Genomic DNA, 13,402 nt, shown 5'->3' on the forward strand with positions numbered 1-13,402 from the left:
GAGATACACCCAGAAGTATTCAGAAAGCAAAATATTTTTAGTTTAGTATAATTGGTTTCTTAAGTCAATCCAATTCATATTTAACCAAAATATGAAACTTCTTGTTGCTGTTTGTCAAGGTACAATTTTCACAGTAACTATCAGGCAATCCACTATGTAAAATATCTTGAAATAAAACTCACTTCTTAAAAAATAATAAAAATCATTCAATTGTATGGGATCACATCTTGCAACTGCCTACCCAATGGCATGGATAGCAGATGAGAAGGGCGGACTGAAATATGATCACATAATTATTACACAAACTAAGCTATATATTATTTTTTCCTGCTTGTCTCCTCAACTAAAACACTGACACTGACATAGACCAGTCACGATGAATGTCCCGCTTCGGCACTGTACATTTCACGTACAATAAAGCTCTGATAAGCCATCATCTGACTATTCAGAAATCCTGATTGTTAGGCATCCAGCTCATCAGGTGAGGTCTGCTGCATTCACTTTGAATGCACCGTGGCCCACAGACAAGTTTATCATAGCATTGTGTAAAATCAAAAAAAATTGCATTAAAATGTGTTTGGATATTAATAGAAATAAAATCTAATAGTCCAGAGAATATGCCAGAGTAGTATCGTGCCAAAGATCCTGGAGTTATTGAATTTTTCATTCCAATATTAATTAATATAACTTCTGTAAAAATAGGATATCTGTAGGTCGAATAGTTATTTAAACAATCTTATTTAATTCCAATCCACATTATTTACCATCCAATTATATATTTCATAAGCCTTTATTCTAACTTGCAATGGTTACAATGGGGCAGCATGATGCAATGTTCAATTTCCTTACCAACTGCATTTATTTCAAATACTAGATGCAACAAAGGAAAAACATCCAAATACGATAAGTTTAGCAGAACATTTATAATGATCCCAAATACTACACCACAAATACAGAAAAATTAAAACAACTTGTAGCCTTCACTTTAAAAGTTAAATCTTATATATAAAAAGTGCAAATATAATTCTACTTATAGACATAGAAAAAAATTGCACAGGGTGCTTAGACCAAAATAGAACGTAACATTTTTCAGTCAGTAACCGGGTAGTGCCTCCGTTCTGGATTTGGATGGATTTGCTCTAATTATTTCAACTGTGAAATCTTATTTTCTTTAACAGAGTGACACCTTGCACTACATGATTAAATGATAGCTCTGCATAAGTTATGTGATAACTTCTAGAATCTTTTAATTTGCACCATATACTCAAACATCCTAATGCAGTTGATTATTTCTTCCCTTACTCCAGTTCAAGGTATCATTCTCTATTGTGATGAAATGAGGTTCTTATGCTTACAGTTTTTAGTTATTGCTGGAAATAATAGCCCAATATTTTTAATCAAAGGAGTGCATACGAGGATAGTCACTTACAATATTAACAGAAGTTTGCTTCCCAACTATTGCATACATTGGCAATTCTCTGGAATAAGATAAATTGTGGTGAAAGGATGGAATAAAAAACACCACTATAATTCTTGCTTATTTTAACTTACAATTTTCCTAAATTACCACCATCTTGATTTTGTTCAAATTATTGCATGATTAAATATTATACTCTGACAATTGATATCTAAAGAGCTGGAACTTGAGTAGTCAGTGTATCAGTTTCTGTTTTGATAAAGGCACAAAGAATATTAAAAACTGTTCCTATAGCAGATAGCAGCTTCAGACATCAAAAGAATTTTTAAATACTCATACACCAATATCTATGCTACTGCTCCACCATGGATCAGTGGTCATTGCTTTTACTAATCCACAAGCTAAAATTCGGACAAAGTACTTGGTGATTATATTAATGCTGTTTTATTTCCCACCAATTCTATCTTTGCATTTATGTTTCTCTAAAGCATGCCATTACTCTTTTCCCATTCGAAGAGAGCTCCCAAGAACTCAGAATTTTCTCTTACATCAAATACAAAACACAATGGTAGACCTGAGAATGTGAGAATTTTTAAAACAGAATAAATGAAAAATCAATAAAGAATCAAGGTAAAACAGAAACAGGCGAGGAATATAACATAGAACGTGGAACAGTAAAGCACAGGATCAGCCATTTTGGTCTACAGTGTCGTGCCAAACCAAATAAATTAGTAATCCAATGGCCAACTAAATTAATCCTCTCTTTCTATACAATGTTCATATTCTTACATTTCCCTTAGGGGCCTATCTAAATGTATCTTAAAAGTCTCTAATATAACTGCCTCTACCACCACCCAGGCAATGCATTTCAGGCATCCCCCAATCTCTCTGTAAAAAAAAACTTGGCCTTACATCTCTCCCAAACCCGATGACATGGGAACCAAGATTCCTGCACCTTCTGCCGACCAGCAGCAGCAAGAGAGACTGATCAAATGCAGGCACACAGTGCTGAACATTGTTCATTTTCTGCTCTCATCCTTGATGATTTTAATCTTGTCTGATGTTTTAATCTGTGTGGAATAAAGGAGTCCACCACAGGTTCATGTTCCATCATTAGGAATCAACACAGTCTTACAAGTTAGTGAGACACAACTTGCTCCTCACAGAGCTAAGCTGGCTCTCCCTAATTAGGTCATAGTTTTCCAAGCTCTCATAAATCCTATCCCTACAAATTCTCTCTAGTAACTTCTCTACCACTGATGTGAGACTCATTGGTCAGTCCAAAAAAACTCTTCTTGGGCTTCCGGCCAGGTACAGGTATTGATTTTAACTGATGTTTCAATGATAAACTCTTCCATCTTCATCAGGGATGATGCCTAGTCATGTCTAGTCCAGTGATATATATATCCCCATCATCCATCCCTCCTAATTGGTTAGTCCTCATCCAATCAGTCTATGAGGGCGCACTAGGAAGGCGTCACTGATGTATCTGAAGAAACATGCTTTCTTCCTTTGTTGAAGGCTTTGAGCATCACATCATGAATTGACCGACTTCGTAAAACCGATAACCAACATCCAGCTGACCCCGGAGGATATAATGGTCAGTTTTGACATGGTTAAAAAGTGTTCCTATTAAGGACAGCATGGTTCTCCTGAGGTCAGGGTTTGATAACGGTACCATTGACCTTTTTGAACATACCCTTACATCGATGTACTTCCTCTATAAGGGGAACAACTATAAACAAACAGACGGAGTGGCCACTTGTCACCGAGTACTGCTAATTTTTACATGGAGAAGTTTGAGGAGACGCTGAGTTCATCACCGTTATGCCCCAACTGCTTGTTCGGATACATCAATGACACTTACGTGGTGTGGCCTCATGGGCTCCAGGCCAGTTCCACCACCATCTGAACAGCATACATCCAAACATTCAATCAATGATGATGATGCAGAAGAATGATTGCCTCCTATTCCTGGACATTCTAATATGATGGAAACTGGACAGCAGCATCGGGTATGGCATCTATCGGAAACCCATTCACACAGACATGTACCTCAACAATATCAGCCACCATCATGCCTCCCAACTTAGAGTGGTTCTTTCTACTTTGATTAACTGTGCGAAAACTATTTCAGACCCAGAGAATTTCCCCAAGGAAATAAGATGATTACTACAACATTCCTACAGAATGGCTGCAAGGTGAAGGAATTCATTCAGGCCCTTAAAAGGGCTAACGGAAAAACCATGAAACCAAACAATGAGGAGGAACCCATCACTACTGCCTGGCTTCCCTGTACTTCCACAGTTTCTGGAAGGATCGCCAGGATCCTGAAGACATACTGGATTAATGTCATCTACAAACCCATAAAGAAGGTCAAATCACAGCTTATGCGGGTCAAAGATGTCCTGGGACTTCGGATGGTTGGTGTTTACAGAGTTCCCTGTTAATGTGGAGCAGCGTAAGTTGGCTAGATGGGGCACACAGAGGAAACCTACATCAAGGAGCAGAGGAGACATATCCACTTGGGTTACCTGGTGGAAGCGGAATTTTGCTTTCACAATGGCCATAGGATTGTCTGTGACAGCACAAAACTACTGTGCTGCACCAATGGCTTTTGGGACTGCTTAGTAAAGGAAATCATTGAAATAAAATAAGGAAAAGAATTTTAACAAGTACGAAGGTCTCACTCTAAGTAAGAACTGGAATTCAATTGTAAACAAGGTGGGACAGCAGGAACCTGATTGGATGAGGACTAACCAATCAGGAGGGACAGACAATAGGACATTTATACCACCAGACTATACTTGCCTCATCCCTGATGAGGACGGCAGAGTTTGTCATCAAAACATCAGTTAAAATTGAGACCTGTACCCGGCTGGAAGCCCAAGAAGAGTTTATTCATCATATACGGCAGGAAAGCATGAGATCCTTTCTCATTGGTCTATAGTTTCCAGGATTATCCCTGGTTTCCTTCTTGAATAATGGAGCAGCATTAGCTACTCCCCAGACCTCCTGGACCTTGGTTGTGGATAACAAGGCCACAAAGATATTGGTCAAAGCCTCAGCAATCTTTTCACTTGCCTCTCTCAATAACCTTGGGTATATCCCATCATTGTGCACCTCACAATGCCATGCTGAATATCGCTAATCAAAGTAAGCTTTCTTCCATGGTCTGGTGTTCCTATGACATATAGGAAGGATCATTAGACCCATAATCACCTGAAAAGCCAAAAGTTCTGTATGTGTTATCCTCTCTATCTATTACTTCAGTCACTGCACTGGAACATTTTAAATCACTTTTTAACATGCTGTTTTCATTGCAAATACATGCTGATATTTATATACCTGCACTTCTCAGTTTATTGTTATATAATTCTTCATTCTGTAAAATTGTTGGTGTCATTTATTTGTTGCACATGTTACCAACACACCTAAGCAATTTCCTAATACATGTAGTAGCACAATTACTCAAGTCAAGTATAACGAAAGCCCTTCTCCTCAGGCAGGGGTTCCCAATCTTTTAAATGCCGTGGACCAATACTATTAAGCATGGGGTCCATGGGCCCCAGTTTGGGACCCCTGACCGAAGGGATTGTCCATTGTTGGGTCCTCAGATGCCTGTAGAGGCTGATCTGCCATCCACATATTCTGCTGCAGTGCAGACATGAGTGGGTGTTGGTTGTGGTTAGTGGTTGGGTCTTTTGGTTGTTTAAACTTCAATATATAGTATTTATACATTCAATACATGTGAATGTATAAGGCAAATAAAGTTGATCCTTGAGAAGTCTAGAACAACTGACAGATATACCACAGTGTAGATCATTAGACATGAAGCAACCAGATGTGTGTGTGTGCATATATGCGTGTGTGCGCGCGCGCATGTATGTGCGTGTCTATGTCAAAGCTTTAAAAGTTCTACAATAAACACAAAGAATTTTTTTGCCACACACCTACCGTATCAGAAAGGCTTTCCGCCTTCAGCTTCTGCTCTTTTAAACAATTTTGTAATGATAAGATCTCTGACTTGTGCTCCTTCACAGCTTGTTCCACAGCCTGGCGGGATTCATTGCCACGCTGCTCTGCACGCATTCTATGAAATTAAAGGAAGATAACCCATTAAAAAGAGGTGTGGCCATATACTGTATACTAGTGAGGGGAACTGTAATAGAATGCAACGATGTCAATAGGCCAGAAGATTAGATGCAATATGGTGGCTGAAATTTAATACAGAGAAGAGTTGAGATTAATACATCGACCAAATAGACAAGAGACTTGTTGTGCACCATACAACTCATAAGTCAGACCCAGCCCACAGAATGAGTCTGCACATCTACAAACACTTACTTTACTTCTGTTCTATCCAGTCATTCTGGTTATCTGGCAGAAATACATGTTCACCAGGCAAGGCTCAAACCTTTTATCCTATCTACTCCTTGCTGTCTGCCTGTGCCTGGAACCTACTAGATTCTGGTTTTGAGTAGCAGACAATGGGAAGAGATCAGTGGCAAGGGAATAAGTGGATTGTTTTACAGATAGGTGGCAACCTAGAGGATAAATCTATTTAATATTTTAAGCTTTCAGTTCCAAAAGTTGTACTTCAGCATTCAATAGCAACTGTCATAGAAACAGTGACCTTTATGTAACCTCAACACAACAGCCAACTCATGAGCAGAGATTTATGAATCACGACTATACACGATGTAGTCTATTTCTAACAGTTTAACAAACTTGGCTTGGAAATAATGATAGTAAATTATTGTTTTTGCATTTATTGAATTGAAAAACATCAGTTGATTCATTCATGATATTCAGATGTCATTGTCAAGGCCAGCAGATTTTTCAATATCTAGGCGTTGCTGACAAAGCCAACATTTGTTGACTACCAATAATTGCTCTCCAGAAGGAGATGATGAACCACCTTCTACACTATTGCAGCTCCTCTGATGAAGAAGTTTGCATGATGTTGTTGGGGAGGGATTGCCAGAATTTGGACCCTGCAATATATTTTCATATGAAGCAATTTGGAGGAACATCTGTGTGGATGGTATTCCTGTGACCTGAAACTTTGCAATTATTGGCAGAGGAGTTTGTGGGTTTAGAAGGAGTCTAAGTAATTGTGATTTTACTGCATATCTCTGATACTTATTTTTCATGATTATTATTTTAACAGTACTCCCAACACCAGGTTAAAGGCTGTTGTTTTGCAGATGCCCATTGCTAATCGCCCTAAAGAAAGCAATCCCTGGAGTAAAGCTACGTAGGAAGTGCAAAGCTTTTTATCTGATTGCAGCGAAGGAACAGTGATCTATTTCCATGTCAGGATGATATGGAAGTAAAAAAAAAAGAACAGGTGGTTATGTCCCAATGTGTCTCATGTGTCTATTATTACAGCTTGCAGAAGTTGAAGTTGCAACTAAAAACTTAATAAGTTCTTGCAATGCATTTTGTGGAAGGTACAAACCACAGGTGGGTGTGCCAAAGGTAAATGGATGTGTTGGATTCTGTTGCTGTGCCATTTATGCACCAGTAAAGCTCTAACATCTTGTCTGAGCTGCACCTCTTGCAGGTGAGTGGAAAACATTTTGGAAAGGCCTTTTGGGAATCAGGATGCAAGTCACACAAACAAGTTATTTAACTCTGAACCCTTGCAGTCAAAGTTATAATGGCTCATCCAGTTACACTTGAGGTCAATAGTGATAGTGTAGCGGTGTGCTACACGCAGCGCTAAAATTACGACACGGAGTCGGTAACTGCAGTCGAAGGAAAAAACTTTATTCGAAATCTTCAGCCTCACTTTTAAGCCTCCCTCAACCTGCCCCCCATGGCGCAGAGGCTCCAAAGCTCTGTGCTCGCAAACCCCCGTAGGCTATCTAATTGTGAGTCGGTTTGGATGTGCCAGGAAATGGGTCGCCACATAACCCCCCCCCAGAACCGGCGATACACCCCCCAATGTCCACAGTCTGGGCCAGAACCTGCTTGGGAGGTCAGCCTCTGCGCCGAGGTGCCGGAAACTCGGCCAGTTGTGCCAGGTCCACATGGGCCGGTTTGAGGCGGTCCACCGTGAAAACCTCCTCTTTCCCCCCAACATCCAGCACGAACGTGGACCCGTTGTTCCGGAGCACCATAAACGGCCCCTCGTATGGCCGCTGCAGCGGTGGCCGATGCCCGCCCCTTCGTACAAACACAAACTTACAGTTCTGTAGGTCTTTGGGTACGCAGGTCGGGTGCCGCCTGTGCTGTGAAGTGGGTATGGGGGCCAGGTTACCGAGCTTCTCGCATAGTCTGCCCCAGGACTGCTGCGGGATCTTCCTCTGGCCCCCTTGGGGCTGGTAGGAACTCCCCGGGGACGACCAGGGGCGCGCCGTATACCAACTCAGCCAACGAGGCGTGCAGGTCGTCCTTGGGCGCTGTGCGGATGCCGAGTAGGACCCAGGGAAGCTCGTCCGCCCAGTTGGCTCCTCGCAGGTGGGCCATGAGGGCCGACTTCAGGTGACGGTGGAAACGCTCCACTAGCCTGTTTGACTGTGGGTGGTAGGCAGTGGTGTGGTGCAGCTGAGTCCCCAAAAGGCTGGCCATAGCTGACCACAGGCTGGAGGTGAACTGGGCGCCTCTGTCGGAGGTAATGTGGGCTGGTACACCAAAGCAAGATATCCAGGTGGCGATCAGGGCTCGGGCGCAAGATTCGGAGGTGGTGTCGGTGAGCGGGACCGCCTCTGGCCATCTTGTGAACCGGTCCACAATAGTCAGGAGGTGCCGCGCTCCGCGCGACACTGGCAGGGGGCCCACAATATCCACATGAATGTGGTCGAAACGCCGGTGGCTGGGATGGAACTGCTGCGGTGGGGCTTTGGTGTGCCGCTGCACCTTGGCCGTCTGGCAGTGCATGCACGTTTTGGCCCATTCAGTGACCTGTTTGCGGAGTCCGTGCCAAACGAACCTGCTGGAAACCATCCGGAAAGTTGTCCGGATGGAGGGATGCGCCAAGTTATGAATGGAGTCGAAAACGCGGCGCCGCCAGGCTGTCGGGACGACGGGACGGGGCTGGCCGGTGGCGACGTCACAGAGTAGGGTCCTCCCACCTGGGCTCACGGGGAGGTCCTGGAGCTGCAAACCGGAGACTGTGGTTCTGTAACTCGGAATCTCCTCATCCACCTGCTGTGCCTCTGCCAGTGCCTCAAAGTCTACCCCTTGGGAAAGGGCATGAACAGTAGGGCGAGAGAGCGCATCCGCCACGACATTGTCCTTACCCGAGACGTGCCGGACATCCGTCGTGTATTCAGAGATGTAGGACAGGTGGCGTTGCTGGCGGGACGACCAGGGGTCGGACGCTTTCGTAAACGCAAAGGTAAGCGGTTTGTGGTCCGTGAACGCGGTGAAGGGCCGACCTTCTAGGAAGTACCTGAAATGCCGGATTGCCAGGTAGAGCGCCAACAGTTCCCGGTCGAAAGCACTGTATTTGAGCTCGGGTGGTCGCAGGTGTTTGCTGAAAAACGCCAGGGGTTGCCAGCGACCTGCGATGAGTTGCTCCAGCACCCCACCGACTGCCGTGTTTGATGCGTCCACTGTGAGGGCGGTAGGGGCGTCCATTCTGGGATGTACTAGCATCGCGGCGTTCGCCAAAGCTTCCTTCGTTTGAACGAAAGCGGCGGCGGACTCCTCGTCCCAGGTAATGTCCTTGCTCGGACCCGACATCAGGGCGAACAGGGGGCGCATGATCCGGGCAGCTGAAGGGAGGAAGCGGCAGTAGAAATTGACCATACCTACGAATTCCTGGACAACGGCGGGCTTCTGCGCCCCACCGCTGGTGGTAGAAGCACCAGTGTTCATTGGGCTGGGGGTTGGCGGGCTCTGCGGCCGGGCCTGGACTGGTTTGCTGCCGGGAGCGTGGCTGGGAGATCTGTGCGATGGACGCCCCGCTCACCTTTTTGGCGTTCCACAGCAAGTCCGCCCGGGCTGCCACCTTCCGGGGGTCACTGAAATCCGCGTCGGACAGCAGCAGGCGTATGTCCTCGGGCAGCTGCTCCAGGAATGCCTGCTCAAACATGAGGCAGGGTGTGTGTTCGTCGGCGAGAGACAACATCTCATTCATTAAAGCCGATGGAGGTCTGTCGCCCAAGCCATCCAGGTGCAGTAAACGGGCAGCCCGCTCGCGCCGTGAGAGTCCGAAAGTCCTGAGGAGCAGGGCTTTGAATTCTGTGTACTTGCCGTCTGCCGGGGGCGACTGTACGAACTCCGCGACCTGGGCCGCTGTGTCCTGGTCGAGGGAGCTCACCACGTAGTAGTAGCGGGAGTCCTCTGAGGTGATCTGGCGAACGTGGAATTGGGCTTCGGCTTGCTGGAACCATAGGTTCGGGCGCTGTGTCCAGAAACCCGGCAGTTTCAACGAAACCGCATGAACAGAGGCGGCGTCGGTCATTTCTGGTCCAAAAATCGTTTGGACTGTCGGGGTCACCAATTGTAGCGGTGTGTTACACGCAGCGCTAAAATTACGACACGGAGTCGGTAACTGCAGTCGAAGGAAAAAACTTTATTCGAAATCTTCAGCCTCACTCTTAAGCCTCCCTCAACATGCCCCCCATGGCGCAGAGGCTCCAAAGCTCTGTGCTCGCAAACCCCCGTAGGCTATCTAATTGTGAGTCGGTTCGGATGTGCCAGGAAATGGGTCGCCACAATAGAGAATTTAGTGATGGGAATGATGTTGAATGGCAAGAGGAGCAGGTTAGGCTCCCTCTCAGTGGAGATAGTTAGCAGCTGGTATTTGATTATTAGTTATTAATTGTCAATTTTCAGTTCAAACCCAAATGTCATCAAAAAATGTTCCACTACATGAAGATGCATATGGAACACTTGCAATTAATTATCAGTGAACATAGTCTTCTAGTCTTATGATAGAGAGAGGGTCACTAATGAAGGTGACTGCACCCAGGACATTGCCCTGGGAAACTCCTGCACAAAGTCATGGATCAGAGACGTTTTGTTTCCACCTACCATAAGCATTTACATTTGTACTAGGTAGTGACACAAGTCAGTGGAGACTTTCCCTTACCAAATTCTACTTCAATGTCTCAGTCTTTCACTCTCTCCTTAGGAATCCACTTCTTCTTTTCCATGTTTGGCCTAAGACTACAAGGAGCCTCAAAGAACTGAGTGGAACTCAAGTGAATGTTGGTGAGCAGGCAAGTGTTGCTTGGTAGTACCATAACTGACACCTCAACACTTTGCTGATCTGTTCTGCTTCATCTTATTGGCCTTGTCAGGGTAGAAGGCAATCTGATCCATATTGACACCCATGAATAGTATGATGTGACATGAAGCCCATTTATGTACTGTAGGTTAACATGGTTATGACAAATGAAAATTACTGCAGCATCTAATGTATTGGTTAATATTAATCTAGTACTGGTTCCTTAGTACTATGCCAACATGTTCACTTACCACTTTAGTGCTCAGTCACTCAATATGCTGCATTAATAGTCAGCATGTTGTTCCTGCAGTACAATACCTGGCCTGCTTTTCTATGTCCAGCAGCCTCTTCATTTCTTGGATCCGCCGCTCAAGTTGTGCCTTCTCTTCTTCAAACTCTGATCTCCAATTTTCCCACTGGCGTTCTTTTTCTAGGAGTTCATCATTCAGTGTCTCCAGGTCCATCACTTGCTCTTCTAGCATTGAGCAAGTTGTCTTTAAAGTCTCTATTGTCTGAAATTGGAACAATTTACAAAACACACAATTAAGATCTCTGCTCAAATCAGGTAGATAAAGGAAATGCAGGGTCCAGAATTATTCCACACCTAAAAGTTCAAGATATATCTCCACTGAGGTATTTCAATACTAGTAATTCTTACTCTTCAATGATAGTTGACTGTACTGTTAATAAATATCACCAAATAAAACGAGATTGGGGCATGGAAAAGATTATTTATTTTATTTTATTCAGAGGAACAAGCCCTTCTGGCACAAGCTGCATCACCCACCTATTTAACATTAGCTTAGTCACAGGACAATTTATAATGACTAATTAACCCATTAACTGGTACGTCATATTGAAATGTGGGAGGAAAACCGAGCAGCCGGAGGAAATCCATGCGTATCATGGGGAGAACGTACAGACTCCTTACAGGCTTTGTCAGAACAAAATTCCAAACTCCAGACTGCTCCAAGTTGTAACAGTGTTGTGCTAAACAATATGCTACTGTGTCCAAATTCATAACTGTCTCCATTTGCTCTGTATCATTTCATTAATGCAAAAGAGCTCTGGGATTGTTATTTGAAATGTATTACTAGATGTTATATGAAAACTGTATTTTATAAACTTTAAAAAAATCTTTCAGTGGACAGTGTGAACAATTAGATGATTGTAAGGCCACTTTGAGGCCAACTCTACACTTGCAGAATAGTACTAACCTGTTTTTGGTTACTCAGCTGAAGCTCTTGATCAGATAGTTCCTGACGCATTCGCCCCATTTCCTGACGAAGTTGGGCTCGTTCATCTCCGATGCACGTTAATTCCTCTACCTGCTTGGTCAGGAAGTAGTTTTGGCTGTTGAGCTCTGCATTTTCCTGACTCAGCTGGTTTAACTGTTCCTCCAGGTCAGAAATAACCTATCCAAAGGCAACAGGAACACAAAGTCCAAATCTTGGTTGTATGCAGTACCTGAATATACGCTCTCAGTGACGATCGGTGATTGCCAAGGCCAAGACGAAAGACTTTGCTAGAAATTTCAACCAGAGGTACTGAACAGATAATCCATCTCAGCTCCATTTTAAGGCCCATGCCACCTATGTAGCCATAAAATTCAATTCTCTCTACATGGTTTCAAAAAAGTCTGAGCACACATAATAGGAAAAGGAAATAGGGCTTGGCTGCATTTGGAACATGCAAGATGCAGTACTGTTCTAATTGTGCAGGTATGTATCTACAAAATGCTGGATTAATCCACTAATAATTACTGTCCCATCAGTCTGCTCTCAATCATCAAGATAACAGAAGTTGCTAACATCCATTTGGTACCCAACAGGCCCAATCAGCTTGACCACGTAAGCATGCTTTTACGCATTACGATGCTGCTACCTGACTGTCTGATTAGATATTTGCATTAACGAGCATTAATTTGCATTGTACCTAATAAAGCGACTACTGAGTTTTAAATGTAAAATGATGTGAAAAATACAAAAGCTAGGAAAGTCACAGGTTTCAATAACTTCCAGACTGATGAATTAAAGATCTTTGGATCATCAACTGCTACAGATATTATTCAATTTTTGTGGAAGGATACAGTGTTTACCTAAGATCTCAAGACAAACATATTTCACTTTAAATCTGGGTATCGGCTCCAGAAATCTGAAAACTTTTTGCTAACAATTATCCTTGTTTTGCCATCTCTATTTATTTTGCTCATTCTAAATTAGGCCGCAACATTTCGAAAGAAAAATTCAGCCTAAGTTAAGCCACAAAAGTTACATCATGTGGCGGCTTTCAGTTGTGCTTTCACAGTCAAACAATAGACAGTTTGATAATGGGATGTTAACATCATTTTATCCCTTGTTTTGTTCAACCATACTCTTCAGGAGGTGGTGCTACCTGGCCACTTATGTTAAAGTTACCACCTGGAATATGATCTCAGAGTTTTCCCCAAGTGCATGAACAATAATTCTTCATTTGAAGTGGTAATCAGGACAAGGTTTCCTTTTACAAACAAGAGAAAATCTGTAAGTGCTGGAAACCCAAGCAACCCACACACAAAATGCTGGAGGAATTCAGCAGGTCAAACAGCATCTATGGAAAACAGTAAACATCAGGACTCCTGATGAAGGGTCTTTGCCCAAAACATTGACTGTTCACTCTTTTCCATCAATGCTGCCTGGCTGCTGAGTTCTACCAGTATTTTCTGTGTGTTGCTTGGAGGTTTCCTTACACATTTGATCTGATGCCATGAGATGACCTTACAACATCTGAATTCAATGTTGTGAACTGCCAGAGACACC

General features: G+C 43.5%; 2 protein-coding genes across 2 annotated transcripts in view; one reads left to right on the forward strand and one right to left on the reverse strand.

Moving 5' to 3' along the window:
• The window catches only part of LOC132404267 (uncharacterized), a 504,471-nt gene that overhangs the window by 159,944 nt on the left and 331,125 nt on the right, over nucleotides 1-13,402 (forward strand). The window lies entirely within an intron of this gene.
• LOC132404262 (citron Rho-interacting kinase-like) overlaps nucleotides 1-13,402 on the reverse strand; it is a 222,604-nt gene that overhangs the window by 64,860 nt on the left and 144,342 nt on the right. The window contains exons 25-27 of the mRNA XM_059988396.1: nucleotides 11,822-12,019; nucleotides 10,923-11,116; nucleotides 5,375-5,510 (exon numbers count right to left, since the gene is read on the reverse strand). Coding sequence (XP_059844379.1) covers nucleotides 5,375-5,510; nucleotides 10,923-11,116; nucleotides 11,822-12,019 — 528 coding nt within the window. The remainder of the gene's footprint in view (nucleotides 1-5,374; nucleotides 5,511-10,922; nucleotides 11,117-11,821; nucleotides 12,020-13,402) is intronic.

Source organism: Hypanus sabinus, chromosome 13 (assembly GCF_030144855.1).
Source record: "Hypanus sabinus isolate sHypSab1 chromosome 13, sHypSab1.hap1, whole genome shotgun sequence".
NCBI lineage: Eukaryota > Metazoa > Chordata > Chondrichthyes > Myliobatiformes > Dasyatidae > Hypanus > Hypanus sabinus.